Source organism: Nicotiana attenuata, unplaced genomic scaffold, assembly GCF_001879085.1.
Source record: "Nicotiana attenuata strain UT unplaced genomic scaffold, NIATTr2, whole genome shotgun sequence".
Lineage (NCBI taxonomy): Eukaryota > Viridiplantae > Streptophyta > Magnoliopsida > Solanales > Solanaceae > Nicotiana > Nicotiana attenuata.
In genome coordinates this window covers 117740-137171 of record NW_017672262.1, presented here as the reverse complement: position 1 = coordinate 137171, position 19432 = coordinate 117740, and the positions used below count along the sequence as shown (strand labels likewise).

The 19432-nt window shown below is 36.0% G+C and overlaps 3 protein-coding genes across 5 annotated transcripts; 1 reads left to right on the top strand and 2 right to left on the bottom strand.

Annotated features, from left to right (window-relative positions):
- Positions 1 to 7: 7 nt before the first annotated feature.
- On the bottom strand, positions 8 to 4545 carry LOC109212507 (APO protein 1, chloroplastic-like). Its single transcript, XM_019376154.1, has 5 exons — positions 4012 to 4545; positions 3405 to 3553; positions 3029 to 3093; positions 1450 to 1814; positions 8 to 1340 (listed from the first exon to the last, which is right to left on the bottom strand). Exons 2-5 carry the CDS (start codon positions 3481 to 3483, stop codon positions 509 to 511), a joined length of 1341 nt encoding a protein of 446 aa, XP_019231699.1. The 5' UTR covers positions 3484 to 3553; positions 4012 to 4545; the 3' UTR covers positions 8 to 508.
- A 413-nt stretch (positions 4546 to 4958) lies between these two features.
- LOC109212513 (NADH dehydrogenase [ubiquinone] 1 alpha subcomplex subunit 8-B-like) lies at positions 4959 to 9481 on the bottom strand. Its single transcript, XM_019376163.1, has 2 exons — positions 9192 to 9481; positions 4959 to 5414 (listed from the first exon to the last, which is right to left on the bottom strand). Exons 1-2 carry the CDS (start codon positions 9377 to 9379, stop codon positions 5285 to 5287), a joined length of 318 nt encoding a protein of 105 aa, XP_019231708.1. The 5' UTR covers positions 9380 to 9481; the 3' UTR covers positions 4959 to 5284.
- A 5843-nt stretch (positions 9482 to 15324) lies between these two features.
- LOC109212515 (pentatricopeptide repeat-containing protein At4g11690) lies at positions 15325 to 18880 on the top strand. Of its 3 annotated transcripts, XM_019376166.1 has the most exons (3): positions 15325 to 17438; positions 17598 to 17758; positions 18456 to 18880. In XM_019376166.1, exon 1 carries the CDS (start codon positions 15633 to 15635, stop codon positions 17319 to 17321), a length of 1689 nt encoding a protein of 562 aa, XP_019231711.1. In that variant the 5' UTR covers positions 15325 to 15632; the 3' UTR covers positions 17322 to 17438; positions 17598 to 17758; positions 18456 to 18880. The 3 variants fall into 3 exon arrangements, with proteins under 3 accessions (XP_019231711.1, XP_019231712.1, XP_019231710.1); XM_019376167.1 differs by lacking the exon at positions 17598 to 17758; XM_019376165.1 differs by having other exon boundaries at positions 17598 to 18880.
- The last annotated feature ends 552 nt before the right edge of the window (positions 18881 to 19432 follow it).

Genomic DNA, 19432 nt, shown 5'->3' with positions numbered 1-19432 from the left:
GCTGCTATTGCAAAAATATATTTGTATATTGATTTTATGAACTCTGAAGTTCAAATAATGTAGAAAGATTAAGACCTGATTTGATGAATTCAGAAATTTTACACTGTAACAAGCTAACCTCAAGGCATAAATACAGATCACTAGTTACAGCTATCTCATAAATGTACTTACTAACAGTTGAACCTCAAGTTGACTGTCAATGTGATTTGCAGCTATGCTTGGTAACTTGCACCACTGTACTCTAATTTCTTAGTATAACCAATTTCCTTCTGCAAAACTTGTTAACTAGAAAAGAAAAGCATTGCCCTACCAAATTTGAACCATTTTGAATCATATCATGTGGACATTGATATTCCAAGTTGAAATGGGTGCCATGATCCTCACTTAACAAAGGCAAAACACATACTGCAACCGATCCAGCAATATCGTGACTGCTCTATTTTGGTCCAGATACATCTTAATATAGCAAGCAGTGCATACATTAGGGTCTGTATAACAGTTAGGAATCTTACACGGCTAGGCGACTCTCTTCACTCTCGGGGAGCACAATGTCTAGCCTCATCATAGGCTTATACTTGTGAGGTATTTGAGCACCAGCCTGCATACAAACTTCAACCACAGCTGGAGCCTTCCCATAGAACCTCTTTAGTGAACTCCTCAAAGGGATTCCTTTTGGATCTCGAACATGCCACACATAATTTGGGGGAAATACCTCATCCACTGTTGCATCTTGCCAGCCATGTTTTCCATCCCTCCATTGGTGTTTAAATTCGCCACAGAGCTTAGCATTGTGACCACACGGCCCCACATGGACCTCTGAACAGTATCCACAAGCTTTGACAGTGTACTTCTTCATCAACCTAGTCACCCCCCATTTCACTTTCTCATATGCATCAATTGTCTCCTGGGCAATACGTGGCACCTCTGACTCCAATGGTGGAGCAAACCGTTCAAAAGATCGATGGGTGTCAAGGTCTATAATTACCGAACTCGAGTCTACAGAGGGTCTAGGCTCCTCAACTAATCCACCTATGTCGATCACTTTCTTTCCCATCATTCTGATGGGTTTAGTCCTTCTCCGTGAAGGATATCCCGGCAGATCCACGCCAGCTTGGATGCAAAGTTCTACAACTGCCGGAATTCTGTCATAGTTGAACCGTGTCTCATGCTTAATGCGTGTGCCAAAAGGATCATACATATGGTATGACTCGATAGGAATTAGCACATCATTAATTGAACCCTTCACCCATGAGTGGAAGCTTCTGCGACTACTGTTGGTCGGGCCAAGGCAATCCTGAATGTCGTTACCACTTTGAGCAACATGGATTTGTGAGCATTCACTGCAGGAAAAAACTAAGAAGGTTAGTTGATAGAGAAATGAAATGCTGCTCATTAACTTTACAATTGAACAGTGTTCAGAAATCAATAACTATCATTTTTTAAAGTTACCTACAAGCATGGACAGGAACATAGTGGAGAAGCTGTGAAAGTCCTTTAATCAAAAGTTTCCAAGCATCTAATACTTCATAAGCCACCGGAATTAGGTCAGGTACAAGCAATCCATTTTTAGGGGGTTCAAGCTTCTTTTCTATTCCCATTTCTGCCAGCTTCTTATCAGCCCTAGCAGCCTGCTGAATTTTCTTCAGAGGCATGGGATACGGCTTCTTCTTTTTCTTGGGCAGGACTGGGGGAAGATCCACATTCTGCTGCACAGCTTCACGTTTCTTAGAGTTTCGACCTTGGGGATGCCTCCTATCAGTACAAGAAATGGTTACTTGTCTTCTTGGACCAGTAGCATGATCTCTACGATCAAACTGCAGCCAGAAACAAAATACTTTAGCCTTCACATCAAACATAAGGAGAATACATAAGGCCAAAATCTCAAAACACGAAATTATTACTAAGTTTAATCAGAGCGCAGTTATGCTACATACAACACCACAGTCACACTTTACTTTTTGAAAAACACATAATGAAGCTTTTTTCTCAAAAATAAGTAAGTATAAAGTATCTCGCACATGTACATCTCTCGATTTTTGGCACAGATATACAGAGCCTATAAGAAGAACATTTGACAGTTGAGAAAAAAATCATTAGCTTGGGTGCCTGTACTCAAAAAGAAACTCATTCATGTTTCTCTTTTGGAAAATTGTAAAACTGTAGCGACCTTCAGTCCGAATCTGAAAATTTCATGCTGACAAGTGACACCAATCACAAACTTGTGCTTTCAACCTCCATTGCATTGCTTTCCTTACAAAAAGTAGCTCACCAAGAGCTCTTTCAATCCAAGCCTCTATTCACTAAAATATCTCTCCACCTTAAAAAGTGTCTAACGGAAAGCAAGTTATTATTCAATTAACAGACAGGTTTCCTTCTATATAACCTCTGACACAGATTTTCTACTTTCTTGTTGGTTTTCCTTTTCCTTCTCTACAGGTACATTAGATTGGATTCTTCATCAAAAAGGTACATTAGATTGGATTTATGGTATTCACGCGACAGCACCGTAGCATGATATAATTACTCATGATAGAAGGTAGAACACTTTATTGATCATGACAAGATAAATAAGTTGTTCTTATGTTGCGTGATAACTAAGAGAATTTGGCTACAATCATGCTTTCTTGGGACAAACATCACAAATAATTCCCAATTCCACTATGCATGAATGCACAATCTGCATGAACTTTGGACTCAACTTCTCTTCTTGAAATATATCATCCTTTATTCTTCAGAAGGCACATGAGAAGATCAAGAGACGAATGAGTTTCCCCTGGACACAGTACTGTAGGGCACTAATTACTGAAGCGGAAATCTGACTATACTGTCCACTATACTTGGACAACACCCAACTAAGAAAGAGTAAAAGTTGCACAACATAATCATGAAAGCATAGTGCTGAGTACTTATACATATGCTATGATACTACTTGCTTCATATAATTATAGCTCGAAAAAAAATATGAAAGCAAAAAAATGAAAAATCATTTGAGCAAAACAACATAATCTAGAACAGAGGGAAAAGGCACCTTTAGAGTAGGCAAATAAGGCCATTGTAGTGACTTCTTATATACAACCACGCTGGGACAAGCACCTGAAAATGGAAGCCACATGAAATATTCTCCACAAAAGGTCCTTATACTAAGATATACAGAACTTTCATAAATTTCACTAATTTTTTTTTTCTGGGAACCGATGAGTTAACAAGAATTCGTAATCTCCTAGAGCATATTAAAGACTGAGGACTTCCATATTTACTAGTGTATGCATCATATGGGTTGCACATGAAAGTAACCAACAAAAGATATTTCCTCCACTCACTAAGTGGTGGTTAATGACAGAGAAAAAAACATTTGCATCAGATATTCTTTCAAGCTACAACTTAAAAAGATAAGAAATTCTGACATAGCAAAGACTTGAAGTAGGAATCATTTTGAGATGGCTGCCATGGAGTATATGTCACAGCTGGAAAATTCTGGAGCATCTCTTTCTCCTTGCTTTCTGTCAACCAGCTGGCAACAGTGAGAACGCAATTTTTGCAACTCAGAGTTGTCCTGCAAATTTCAATTTAACTAGTTGAGGAATTAAAATCAAGATGAACCAGAAAAGCAATTCACCGTTTTGCCAGTAACCTTTTTGGTCATTGCCACCAATTCTCACAGAGTCGCATAAGCAATTCACATAATAGCACTACAAAGAAACCTACACCCGTCCCTACCTTCCTATCCCCCCCCCCCCCAACCACACGTCGTCACCTTCCCTCCCCCACCCTCCACTTCGAACAGACATGACCAACCTATATGACCACAAAATTTCCATACACCAAGGTTTTAAAACTACCTTCCATGAAAAATCAAGAATTCACAAAAAACTGAGCCCAAAATTCCATCTTAGGGTAAAAAAAAAAAAAGAGAGAGAGAGAGTAAAAAAAGAAGAAAACAGTCCTGACAAACCAAATAAACTTTGAAATGAATTTTTTTATCCAGAGGGAAGGGTGGAAAGTTGAGCTTACCTCACTTTCTTGAGTCTTAAAAGAGTCTGCTACTACTAGTTCTGCTTTTATAGTATGCTATTAATCAAAGTAAAGAAAAATCAGTACACTACTTTGAACTAGAGTTTGGTAGATTGGGTGCACCAGAAAAGCTCTGGGCTTAGGGAGAAGGAAGTCTCAAGCTCCCAAGGTTTTAGCAGATTATAAGCAGCAGAAATACTTTGGCATTAAAGAAAAGAAAGCTGAGATTTTTATAAAAGCGTGTAATATTACTTGGACCCATGAGGTTTGTAAAATTTATACATACACCCCTCGTGTTCTTTTATTGGACTTAAAGTTCACTATGTTTTTAGAACTCTTTAGCCAAATCAATGAACAATGTGCAATCCAGCTCCTATTAACTATAAGTAATTGAGGAAAGAGAATAATCGATTATTATCGAGGAATCAAACAATCTTTAACTACAACTTTGTTCAAACGTTTCCCATATTTTTACTTATAAAAAAGTAAATATCATACTCCCTCCGTGTAAACCTGTTTGATTGGGCACGCAATTTAAGAAAAAATAAAAGACTTTTGAAATTTGTAATCCTAAACATGTCAAAAAGGGACCCAAGTATTGGTTATAAAAGTTTCTCATTAAGGGTAGAATTGAAAGTTTAAGCTAAATTGTTTCCAAATTTAAAAAGGGACCATTCTTCTTGGAACGGACCAAAAAGGAAATAGGTTCACATCAACTGAAACGGAGGGAGTAGTACTTTCGCTTAAGTTTCATAATATGTCAACATTGTTTGTAAGAAATTTAAGGAATGAAACTCAAATCTATATCAAAAATCAAATAGATTTTCGCTCATACTCAATATCTCACTATTCTTCTTTGGACAGAGGGAGTACTCCTTAGCTTATATAACTGAGATGTGACTATCTGCATATGATAAGTGAATTCAAAACTGTAGAAACATAATGTATATTCGAAAGACAAAAACAATATATACGTCCGAGAAACAAAACTATAGAGGAAGAGACTGCATTCCAAATTCCCTAGAAGAATGATTGATCCAAATTCCAAATTATGGCCAGAAAACACATAATGTTGAGTGGTTGATGAATAGCCGTTTATGCTTTCATGTAGGAAGGCAATTTGAGAGCAACATCAAATAGGCAACTTCCCTGTGATAGGGGTCCAGCCACAGTAACATATTTGATCAAAAGGTGCTTACAGCAAAACGATCTTCTCGTTGCAAATACATTCAAGTCATTATTTGATAAAATAAAAACGTTATTTCCCAGCCAATCAATAAGGACAGGCCTTCTCAAATTCCTGTTGCTCTTTACGACACATCTCAAACTCATTTGTGTTGTAGTACATGCATCCAGCATAAGCATCCATCTCTTTGTTACACCTTTGATGGAGATCCTTCAACCTATAACACAAATGAAGGAATTAGATTTTGCAAAAAATTTAAAGAGTTCATATAGAATCACTCAGATTTCTCAACAGTTTCATAAGTTATAAGATTCATCAAGTGTTGCTAATACAATTTGGTTTAAAGTAAATACTAGTATCAAGATTTTAGACAGCCAACATTTCTCAATAAGAGCAAGTCTGTTGTAAGTGAACCACCAAAATATGAGCACTCCCCATGTCAACAACAACAACATACCCAGTATTATCCCACACTGTGGAGCACTCCCCATGTCATTTTTTAAATTTTTCTCCACCTTCCATAGACCACACACACTGTCCTAACCTATACCCAACTCTTCCCCTCATCCCCTGTGATTTAGGCTATTGACCAATGGCTATGTATCAGGATTCAGGAGTCACACTGTGACACTGTTACAGGCATCAGCTGATAATAAGGGACAAAGATGGATCGGCTGCCTAAATTTGACTCTTTTCCACGTTAAAGTCAGTTTTGGATGTCTAGCGTGCTGATTAACTGCTATTCAAATCTTAGCCTGCATATAAGAGACATATAAGCAGGATACAAAGAGGATTTGCAACAGATACAATGTGTGCATACACCAAGAATATGTGCATATAAAAGACTTCGAATGCTAGGCAATACCCTTTATTATATAAGGTATGAATGATAGACAATACCTTGACACAGCAAGGCCATTGTTTGAAGGAAATGGCATGCGGATCACGTGGTCGTCTACGGTATTCAGTTGATGGCTCTTAGAGTTGTTTTTCTACGCGTTATGTTGATGGATGAAGAGATAAAATAAACGTAAGAGGAGAAAAAAGAACTTCCTTTGAGATAATAAAAACAAAATAAGTAGCCAAGAAAGACAATTGGTGTAGAGGGGCTGATTTGGTTGCTCAGTGAGAGGCTGTTTCACATGGCTACTGGCAAAGAAAGCAGTTATAGCTGAGGACAATCTGATGAATAGGGGAATCCCACTACGCTCTAGATGTCAACTATGTGGGAATGAAGCAGAGACAATCAACCATCTTTTTTTGCACTGTCAAGTTACTGTTCGGTTATGGAGGATATTCATTAATCTGAGGGGAATCAAATGGGTTATGCCAAAAGATCATAGAAGTCTTAGCTTGTTAGAGCATTGATGGAAGACAGTCGAGCTGGAAGGAGAGATGGAAAATTATACCTGCTGCTGTCTGGTGGACAATCGGGAAAGAGAGGAACTCTAGATGTTTTGAAAACTTAAACAGTCCTACCCAGGAAATCAAGATGAGATGTTTGTTTTTGTATTACGCAGTCCTACCCAGGAAATCAAGATGAGATGTTTATTTTTGTATCACTTTTGGTGTAAACAGGAATTTCTAGAGGATACAGAATCACTTACTGATCTTCTAGGTACCTTGTGAGATGAACAAGGGCTGGATGCTTCCTTGTATTTACACTTTGTAATCATGGTTGCCGTACAAACTTTGTGCAGCTGATATGTACATATATAATATACACAATATGTTACATTTTCGGAAAAAAAGGAAGGGATTGTCTTGCGTTATCTATGACTCTCTCTAAAGTGGGCATCCATAACCCTCAGGGGTTGGCCTGGTGGCAATTGACTTGAGCCTTGGGGTTTGCTCCCTTTCAAGGTCTCAAGTTCGAAACTCACTGGGTGCAAACAATTTCTGAGGGCCATCGGACTGGGTAAAACCTGAATTAACCGTGGTGCACTTGCGGGAAACTCCTTGCCGAGGGCCTGTGCACCCCCGGGATTAGTCGGTGCTCTAAGAGACTCGGACACCCGGTGCAAATCAAAAAAAGTGGGCATCCATTAGTTTAAGATAATTAAACTGGTCTAGTTCACTGAGCAATAACACAAGTAACAGAATATAAATAATCAGGTAACTCCGTTTAAGGTTCATATATTGTAGGAGAGACGTTTCTCCTGCTTTTTTTTTTTTTCTTTTTTTCAGAAAAAACAGCTTTCAAACTTGTCTAAGAACAGGCTTCAAAAGGATTCTACTGAGAGAAATATCCAAGTCCAACATCTCTGTCATATAATAAGGGGGTGGCCATATCCAACACACCTTTTATTTCAAGTAATTCAATCAGCAAGATACCCAAAACTACCCTTGATTTCATAGGGTTAATCACTCCAAATATATCCCCCTTTACTACATAGACATTCAACTACTCTGATCAATAATGTTTAGCAACAGCACGGTGACCGACGAAAAAGACCCTGAAAGCAATCCAATATCATCACGAAACGCATGTTATACGCACTCATCTGCACATGGCAAAGGAAATAAACAGCTACAAGTATTCTTTTTGTTATAAGAATTGCCAGCTTCTTAGCTAAATGCATACATATTATATGATTGCCAGCTAATAAGCTAAACATGTACCTCTTAAAGAACAATTCTAATCCCAGCATGAAGAACATACAATCACAGCATGAATACAAAACTCTAACCACTCTTGATTTCATAAACGATTCAGGATATACATAAACTTTCAGTCTTTAACTGCCAGATGAACAATTGTTTATTCTTTTTTTTTTATGACAGAGAAAAAATATAGGGAAAATTGGCCCACCATTCTATCCTTCTCCTCTTAAGTACCAAATTTGGTTCAAAGCCTTGTTACAAACTCGTGACGTAGGCCAGAGGCCTACCGCCATCATGCACTGTACCACCTTTGCCGCTGAACAGGCAGAATACCTTTTCATTCTGCTACATTCTTGTTTGAAACTATGTTACATTATGCTCTGACTTATCGAAACAGTCCAATAGAAACCAAGGAAAGATATCTTATTGCTCTTACTACTCTACCAATTATTGGGCAACAATAACCAGTGGCGAAGCCAGAAATTTTTTTAAGGGTGTTCAAATTAAAAGAAGTGAAAAAATTCTTCGAGAAGTGTTCAATATATGTTATATACCTATAAAACCTAATATTTTACCTATATACTTAGTGCTATTTTCCGACGAAGGGTGATCAACTGACGACCCTTTCGGACATATGGCTTCGCCCATGACAATACCTATAAAAAGCAGTTGCAGTAGAGATTCAAGCATTAAGAAAAACATTCAACAAGAACATTTAATTAGTTAATTTCTGGCTTAAGATGAGCTTAAATGGAGCGACAAGGTCAGTAAGGATTCATATAGCCGAGCCCAACTTGTTTGTAGTAGTAGTAATAGTATCAATCAACCAAATCAACTAAATTTCACTTTCAAACTAGTAAGGTTGGGCTATAAGAATCCTCTACTTTTTGTTATGCTCTATTTGGACCCATTTCATTCCACTACTCAGTAATTTGACAAATTATAAACTTATCAAAATCTTTTTGACAAATTAGTATTTTATAAAACTGGAGGTTCTCTAAATCTCAAATTCACACCAAATGTTTCACTTGTTCCTAATAACATACAAATGTCTAACAAAACCAAACATACTTCGGACAACAATTAACCTTAAATCCAGATCATCTATGATGATCCTTCTGCAACTTTACTTCATGGGACCACCACAACAAAACGAAAATTCTGCTATATATGTACTGTAACATTAACAAACGGATAACTTAAACACTTCATACTTGAATCAGAAAAAAGTCAGCTCCTGATTAGTATAAAATGTATACAAACAAAGCCCTAAACGTTCTCCTTTTCTCAATAATTAATTCGCACACAAATCACAACTATAATAACGTCACAAAAATTCGATAAGGCATTTCAAAATTAAGAAATATTTGGATATGAATTTGTCACTTACAGGCTAAGGACACAGCGAGTGACTTGTTGGCCTTTGTGAAGGCATTTCTCAGGGTTAGGATCGTCTTTTTTGCACTTGAGATATGCTACGTTCTCGCTCCGGCATCTTATGTCAATGTGTTTCGACGCCGACATCAGCACCGCCGATGTTGGGATCGGATTCCCTACTGCATCCACTGCGCTACTCATTCTCCAATCGGCCAAACTTCTCACAACTATCGAAACTTCGTTCGCCTTCTCTGAAACTGGAGGTAGTCTTGAGATTGCTGCTGATAGATTTCTTCTACCAAAAATTGGGCTGTTTATTTGGGCCGCTGTGGATTCTGGAATGGGTTGGGTTGTGGCCCGGTAATTAATTAAGGAGATTTTTTCCTTCTTATACCATATAAATATGAAATTTTATTATCAAATATGTGCATAGTATCTAAATTACCCGCCTAGTCCATATTTTTTCTACAATTTCTGTACCATTCGTTTACTAGAAATTAATAGGGCGAAACTTCCCTTATTAACGCGCGAAAAATCAGGAAAGAATCTTGGGATTGATTTATTCTACATTAAATTCAAGTTTTGAAACGGAAATGAGATTTCGCATCTGCGTAATTTACTCTTAAACTGCAATTCAAAAATTTTTTAAAAAAAAGTACGAACAGCTTCAACAAACTGAATTCAAATTGTAGAATTGAATTCTTCGAGATTCAACAACTCAAAATTGTTATATTCTGTTCTTCGTCGTTTTCAGAAATCAAATTGGCGATCATATATCTGTTCTTCATCTTTTTATCTCTCAATCTAGAAATCCAAAAAAAACGAAAAAATTTAGAATAATACATCAGCAACAACACGCAATCATGTCCAAAATCGCAATCATGCTACAATTGAATGGGAATTGGGATAACTATGGCAGATTTAGAGATTTTGAAGTTGATGCCATTGCGGTAGATGAGAATGCAAGCTACCGTATTCTGATTTCTACAATTGCAGAACAGCTATCGATTGATACTTCAGAAAAAATTGTAGAAATCAAATACATGGTGAACGACAGTTGCCCCCCAATGGAGATTAGGAATGATATGGGGGTTCGTGTGTATATGGAGACCAAAAAGGAGAATAAAAACTTAGGTTCATATCCGTTATGTATAAGTGCACGAGATTTCAATATGGAATTGGCAATCACCAACGATAACACAAGTGCAGGTTTGTATAGTTCGAAATTGCATAGAATTATGGTTTTACGGTATTATCTATAAAATTACTACATTTGTCTACAATTAAACTATAAATCAGTTTAATGAAAGAATAAAGCAATTTTGTTTTCAAAATTATCTACAAAGTTACTACATTTATAAGACAAAATAAACTACAATCTATGATTAGAAATTGTTGAATTCAAAATGTTGTCTTTAAATAAATTATCTACAAAGATTCTACAAATTGTAATAGTTATAGTACAATTTAACTACAATGTCTGACATCCTAAAATGGATGACTACAAAATTTTCACTAAATCTACAAATTATCTACAAAGATTCTACAAAATTATAACACTGTTTATCTTTATTTTGATGCAAGTTCGTCTGGATCCCTAAACACCGGGGTAGGATCACACAAAGTGTGGAATCTAAGCACCCCATAATCCACATTATGTGAGGCAAAATAATGTCCATCCTGCACAAAATGATAAATTATTTCACATTAGTAAACTGCATAAAAATGAAGCATTAATCTACATATAACTACACAATCACTACACAAATAGCTAAAAACAAATCAGGAAGAAAAAATACATACAAATCTGCTTCAAAAAAATACAGTCTACCCACACATATAACTACAAAACACTACAAGACATCTACAGATATAAACATTATCTACAAAAATGCAGGAAGAAAAAAGTAACTACAGCTCTATTTCAAAATTTAAAAGCTAACGACAATATAACTACAAAACGACTACAAAATAACTACAATTATAAACTGTAGAAAATTACAACTACAAATAATCTACAAAATTAAGACAGTTGCTTGCCGCCTGGTGTAGCACTTCCTCCAGCATCTACATCGTGCATTTGCTTTGTTCTCGTCTCGGCACGGTAACTGTGTGTAGTAGGTTCCATTGTATGTGTGGATTTTACTTGTTTTTGTGGTGATTTTGGTGTTAAAACACCCAAATCGAAAGAGGGGATATCACCTACTGTAGATTTTTTAGGTATTTTTTTGGGAGATTTGATGTTCTTCATGGTTTAACTTCGACTTGACTAAAGATGGGAACGAATTTTGTAGAATGATAACTTCAATATTTGGTGAATTTAAATGGAGAATAATGAAGAACGTGGGTAGCTTTTGTTCTATAAAGAAGAAAACAGACGCTAAACGTGGGGGAGTGAAGAGTAAAGGTAAAACGTGGGGGAGGGGGGGGGGAGTTAGGAGAGAGAAAGTGAGGGATTAGTACTGAAAAAAACGAAAATGCTTTAATTAAGGAGTAGAAAATATCACATTAATTATAACCTTAATTAGATATGGTATAAAAATGGTAATTTGGTATACTAAATGTAAATTTACTCAAACCTTAAACATGTAGGGTAAAAAGGTTTCCTAAGTGGGATAGGAATGTAGAAATTCCTTAATATTAAGGGGGAATTACATTCCTTATCACTTGGTCCAACAACCCATTAGAAAATGGCTCACGTTTGAAGCCTTACCCAGTGTAGCACAGGTTGGACATAACTTGAAAATTACTTTTCATCAGTTAGCCCACCCTTTTTTTCTTGGTTCTTCTTCTTCTTCTCGTATCAGCTTTTACACCACAAAATTTCTCTACTATTGTTATTCTCCTTCAATTCTTGTCCGGATTCCAATGGTTAACTAAGGATTTGAAAAATAAAAGTCATCATTACAGGTGGTTCAAAGATTCGGTTTCAGAAATTGAGTTTTCCGATTTGTTAGCTGTTTGGAATGGGTGTTGTCCCAATTGATCGGAATCATCAAGTTGAGTTCAAAACATAAATTTCAAGTGATGTGGAGTAGATTTAGGCTATATTTGAGTTAAATTTGAGAAGATGCCCAAGGAAGAAGAAGAACACGTGAAGCTCTGTTGATAGGATTCATTTGTATAATAATGTATAATATTGTATAAATAGTGTATAAACACCTCTTATACACTATTGTATACAAGGCTGATACATTATTTATAGGTATTTGGTGAACTTCTCGCATATTCTTCTTCTTCTTCTTCTTCTTCTTCTTCTTCTTCTTCTTATATACTTGTATACATAGTGTATCAAGAATATTTTCACTTTTTGATTATACATCTTTATACACTTTTATACAGTTATATACATAATGTTCCTCTTTGGATAAAAGTGTATAACAATGTATAAAAGTGTATAAGCTTCTCTGATGAAATTTTTGTACGATTTTCACTTGCAATTCTTGTATAAAACTAGTCCAAATCTCCAACAAATAACTTCAAACTTTGTATACAACCTTTTTAGACTATTTTTAATAAGTTTAAACAATACCCGCTCCAAATTTTTCACAAAATCATAATCAAAATTTAACAAGATTAGCATTAAAGGATATGAGATTTTAGGTATCTCGCGTCTGTTTTTGTGTTTTGTAGTTGTGATATGTATGTATAAACATGAAGATATACAAAAAAAAACAATAATAATAAATAATAAAAAAAATAAAAAAAGTATTGGTTATGGAAGAAGGCACGAATGAGTGTGATTGAATGTGTCAATCAATGGTTACGCTAAAAATGGGGAACTGCTTTTTGTTTTCATTTTTGTTTGCATGTGATTCCTTTTTATTAATTAAATTAAATATTTATGAGTGAAAAATGAGGGGAGAGCTACAATAGGGGTAGGTAGGTGATGAAAAAATAAATGAGGTCGTTATAATTAGAGGGAATTGGAAACGAAGAGATCTTATTGTTATTTGGCTACACATTTGCAAACTTGTAACTGGGCTAGAATAGTGCAAGGTCAACTTATGAAGTACATTATTCTGTAATTTTGTCAAACATAAAAATAATTTTTAAAAATATGTGATATTTTAAATAGATATTTACAAGCGACTACCTTAATATCATTTCTACAATTTGAAGCATGTTAACTCCTCCTGCTCTTAGAAGAATTTACCTAAATACATACTCACTCAACCTCTTAAATTTAAAATAGTCGATATATATCTATCTATATATATATATAATCGTGTATAACCTATATACACAAGCAAAAAAGGTACATTTGTGTTGTAGTCCATTATTTTATTTGGATTGATCGTGGAGTTCGCATTGGGTTTACGATTTTTGAGATTAGAAGAATTAAAATTAACCTGAATAACCGTCCACTCAATGGTGTAAATTAAAAATAGCAGACGAATATATATATATATAACGGCTAAAAATATAAAAAGTAAATTTGTACAACTATTTGTATAAAGATCCCCTTTGATTATTAATGGAATTTTTACCTCCTATAGCAAAGGTTAACACCTTATTTATTTTAAATAAATACCATTTAAAAAAATTATATTCTATAGATCCCTTTTAATGTTTATAGCAAAATATCAAATTTTGGTTACCTCCTACCTCTAAGCCACTAAATACGCTATTCAGTTCTTTCTCTCTCTACTTTGATACATGTCATTCTTTTCCCCCATTCCTTGAAAATACGATGCTCGGTCTCAAAATTCCTCTTACCCACATCACCTACGTTCTCTCCGATCCCAATTTCTCCAATTCCATCGGACGTTGCTTTGGCTCTTCTTCGCCATTGTAATTGGAATATGACTAAAGCTAACAAAGAATGGTTCGCTAATAAGCTCGAGGTTAGTAAAGCTATAGGTATGTTAATATTGGAGAAAGAAGAGTCCTTATTCTGCCACCATTGCTCGACGACGTCATCTTCTTGAGGTTTCATCTTCTGGAGAAAGAAGAGTCCTAATATTGGATAAACTCGAGGTTCTCAACTTCCGTCATCTTCAATACAAGATTCAAGCTTTAACAGAGTCCTTATTCTGCCACCATTGCTCGACGACGGATTCGTCGGAAATTAGGGTTTGTTCTTGAACAAAGACGACGGAGTTTGGGCCGAGCAACTTGATTTTCTGTTAATATATTTCAATGTATTTTCAACGTATCACGTTGTCTTTTCATGTATTTCATTGTATTCATTGTCTTTTTGTTTCATTGTAATTCAATGTATCTCGTTGTATTCCGTGTATTTCATTATATTCACTTTTTTTTTCCATTGTATTTTAATGTACCCCGCTGTATTCTATGTATTTCATTATATTCACTGTCTCGCTATATGCCATGAATGTATTCATATATTTTTTTTAATTAATATAATTCATGTATTCAGATGTATTATATAATTTTTCTGAAGATTGCTATGTTTTTGGGGTATTTTTCGGTTGGGAATCTTTTTTATAACCGGAAATACAAATTTTGTGTGTTATAATTGAGTTTATTGAGTTATATTAGGAGTCTATTATGTTACTTGATACACTTTTCGTTTAAAAACAGTGTAATCCCCTGTTTCACGCCGTGAATACAGACCAATAATCTGTCTAGGTGTAATCCCATGTTTCACGCCATGAATACAATCGAATACACTCAAATACAACAACTGAGCCAAGTATTGGGGATATAGGACTCGGACAGAGTTAGAGGGTGATCGCAAGGATTCAGGGTAGAGCTACTTGGTCGTCGCAGTCCCTTGGAGTCTTTCCCTTTTATCGTACTGCCAATTATTATTCGAGCAGTAGTGTATATTTAATTTCCTTCAGATCATTTCATGTATTCAGTTAGAGTTCGTGACTCAGTACTACTAGTCTTGGGAGGTTGTATTTTTATTTTCGCTGTTGGTTTCGATTATTTATAGAATAAAAAAAAAGACTTGAATTGTTATTATAAACGGCTTACTTAGTCTTAGAGATAAGTGTCATCACGATATTTATGGTGGAATTTTGGGTCGTGACAAGTTGGTGTTAGCTAGACTTCCTTGATTCATGCATATTTTTGCTATTGTATTCATGAATAAGAACAGAAAATGTATCTAAAATCCGTAATATATAGCAAATAGTATCTATCAATACCTAATTAGCACTAAACATACTGCTTTATGAAAATTAAGTGAGCTTTGAGTTGCTTTCTTGGGCTCCGGAGTCCGGTGGGCTTTAGTCTCACAACAATAGCAAAGCACAGCGGCCACTCCATCGTCGACGTGAACTGTGCTGATGGTTTTACTATGCCGATTGACTAAGCTTCACCAGACAACCTTTTAGGTGAAATTGTTCATGTACTCTAAAACCAGGTTCTACTTTAGTTTCTGAAATTAAACTTTGTCTTAATGCTGAATGCTAGTACGATGTATTTGTCTTCTTGTTCATCTGGGAATGCTTAGTTTTTTTTTTTTCCAATAGAAGCAAAAATGTTACAAACCCAACAACAACAAGCAACTGTTCTTGTTTCCAAATTGCTGAAACTCCCACCACTCAAAGCTCTCACACTCTTCAAATCCTCAACAGAACTAGGCTTCCAACAAACTCACCAATCGTTTGCCATAATCCTAAACCAGCTTCTATCATGCAACGCGCTCTCACGCGCTCAATCTCTCATCTTACAGTTAGTTTCTGGTAAAATCACTTCACCCCATTTCACTGTTTCTTCCTTACTTCACCATTTAACACATACCCATTTCTTGAATTCTACTCCTTTATATGAAATAATCATTAATGCCCATGTTCAATCTCAATTAGTAGATAAAGCTTTGATCTTTTTTAATGAAATGATTGATAAAAGACTTCTACCTACATCAAATACATCTAATAGTATACTTTCTTGTCTTATAAAGAATGGATCTTTTGAAAAGGGTTGGTCTATTTTTGAAGAATCAATTGGAAAGGAGTTCTTGGATATGCATAGTTTTGGGATAGTGATAAAGGGTTGCTGTGAAAATGGTGACTTGAATGGTGCCTTTGAGGCCTTAGCCAAATTGAAAGACTTGGGTTGGCATCCGAATGTTGTAATATATACAACCATGATTGATGGATGTTTTAAGCACGGTAATGCTGGACGAGCAAAGGAGTTGTTTAGTATAATGTCAGCTGAGGGTATCGTTCCTAATCAGTACACTTATTCTGTTTTGCTTAGTGGTTTCTTTAGGCAAGGACTTAAAACTGATGGCTTTGAGCTTTATAAGAAGATGAAGCTTGACGGAGTGTTTCCCGATATATATACTTATAACTCTCTTATTAATGTGTATTGCAGCGATGGAAAAGTTAACAAAGCATTTGAATTATTTGATGAAATGCAGCGTAACGGGGTAGTGTGCAATGTTGTAACTTACAACACTTTGATTAGAGGGTTATGTCAAGAGAAGAGGGTATCAGAAGCTGAGAAATTGTTGGAACGATTAAAGCAGGCTGGTTTGCACCCTAATTTGATCACATACAACACTCTGATAGATGGGTATTGCAGCGGTGGAAAGCTTGAGAAAGGATTAGCTTTGTTCAATCAGATAAAGTCCTGTGGATTAACACCTACTTCAATCACATATAATACTTTAATTGCGGGTTTCTCCAGAGCTGGAAATCCATCAAGGGTTGTTGACTTTGTTCGTGAGATGGAGGAAAGAGGCATATTTCCTTCAAAAGTCACATACACAATTCTAATTGATGCATTTGCTCGATCGAAAGACATGGAAAAAGCTCTTGAGGTGTTCTCGCGTATGCATAAAGCTGGTTTGAGTGTAGACCTTTGTACATATGGTGCCTTGATACATGGATGGTGTAGTCAAGGGAATATGAAGGAAGCATTGAAGTTGTTACGATCAATGTCTGAACATCATCTGGAGCCTAATGATGTAATATACAATATGATAATATTTGGATACTGTAAAGAGGGCAGTTCCTATAAAGCGTTGAGGCTGCTTAAAGAAATGGTTGAGAATGGAATGGTTCCAAATGGAGCAAGCTATTGCTTGACAATTGAAGTTCTTTGTAATGATGGGAAGTGGAAAGAGGCCAAAGTTCTTGCCAATGGCATGATTAAATTTGGTCTAAGGCCCTCGGTACCATCATGTGATCTGATTCAAAAAGCAATTGACATGACAACTTAAGTATATTGTGATTGCGGTCCCTTAATTATTTGCACAGAATGAGCAATGGGGGAAAACAGTAACTGGAAAACTGATGAAGCCTAAAATATCTTAGAGTGCCTTGTACTCAGTATCATGGTAAGCTTGACTGCCACTAACACCTTTTGGTATTGAACGGTGGATGTTTATTGCAGTTTCATGTCATCGGTTTATATGTTATGTTTTTAGTGTATCTAGTGAATTATGTGACCATTCTCTTGTTCCATGTTAATGTAGTTCATGTTATTTATTTTGCAGCCCGTCTGCTAAAGATTATGCAGACCACTTAATCACAAGCTTACGCCGATTCTTGTCAGAAAAGAAATGAGGAGGCCTTCTTAAACAAGTCTTTAAATGATTTGGATATTATACTTACTACAGAAGTCTCCCTTTGTCTTCTTCAGTTCGTCAACATTATTGTTAGTTTGTTATCCCTTTATTCTTAGATTGCTATTACTACCGTTTGCTACCTTGGCTTCGGCCCTCTTTTTATCTTGTTGTTGTTTATACTTGTTGTCATTACCTCTTTTTATCTTTTCTGTAGCCGAGGGTCTTCCGGAAACAGCCTCTCTACCCTCTAGGGTAGGGGTAAGGCTGCGTACATCCCATCCTCCTCAGATCCCGCTCGTGGGATTCACTGGGTTTGTTGTTGTTGTTGTTGTTGTACTTACTACAGAAGTCTCGTCTACGACGGAGTTCGATAACAGCTGCATGCTACTTTGTTTCATCATATGAGGCAGCAGAAATAACTTGTGCATCTGTGCAGTCCTGTCTCAGATTAGGTTGAAGATATAAACTATACATAATAGTTATTAGGATCTCTTGTTGTTGTTAGTATTGCATTTTCTCTATAAAAGGAGCTTAATGAAGTTGTTGGGATTACTCTTTTTGGGTGGGAGATGAGGTGTTGGGCTCACCAATGTTCTTGAACCAGCCAATAGAGCAGCTGATATTTATTCTTCAGAGTGTCAATGGACCAGTCATCTCTATATTAAAGGGGCAATTAATATTTTGGACAGGTCACTATGTATGCAAGAGTTAAGCTGAAGTATATGGTCATTATAATTGATGAAAGACTTTACTATGTCTTATTCCTTTGCTGTATTTCTCTTTCAGGAACGTAAATGTAGATAAATCTTCTGCCTTCTTTAGAGGTAGCGGCAGACAAGGTTAAAGCCAGTTTAACAATTCCCAGGATTATGTCTGCTGCTGATGCTGGTACTGCGAATAAATATGTGTGTGTGTGAAAAGCGGGAAACTAAAACGCAAGATCAACCACCCTTTCACTGTTTAAGAGGCAGCATATCCTCCTGATAATCATCATTTTACTGAAGGATCAATACTTGAGTAATAGGAAAAGAATCAATATTGTAATTGTAAGAATACTCATTCTAGATTGATGCATTTTTTGCTGTGGACATTTCCGTAGTAGGATGAGCAAAAGTTTTTTTGAAGGTATTTGTTGGTGTTGATCTTAATATTGTGTCGAGAATTTCCAGTAAGCAACTATTAGTATTTGAATATTTTTCACAACCCCTGAATTCGGTCTCCAGAGAAACTAGTATATGATACAATCCAGTTTTACTGTTGTACTTTTCTTTAGACTCTCACAAGCCTTCTGATTCCATATTGCCTTGTATCTGCACTCTCAAACTTGGACCAAATTTGTGAGGAGGTTTAGATTCTGTGTGTATGTGAGTTTAGCAAAGATAGTTGGGGCACGTGCACAGATAGCTATTCTCAGGGATGCTATTTAGAAATTAGCCATTAGTTATTTTCTCCTGAAATTTCAAACTAAAACTCTTAACTGCAGGACAATTCATGACATATTTGTCCCGAAAATTTGAATTGGAAAACTGAAATTCAGGACATACTGGCTAATTTCTAAATAGCAGCCCTTTAGAGTGTCTACCTAATGTCATTTCTACAAGATATTTGGTTCCATACCCGAATAAAGGAGGGTTACTTATCAAACAATAGAGAGAAATTATGGTACGTTGATAGCCACTATAAAAATATTTTAACTACGAAGAGTCCTATGAATACGTCTAGATGGGTAGGATATTAACGGTTCATATAGTTGATTCCAACTA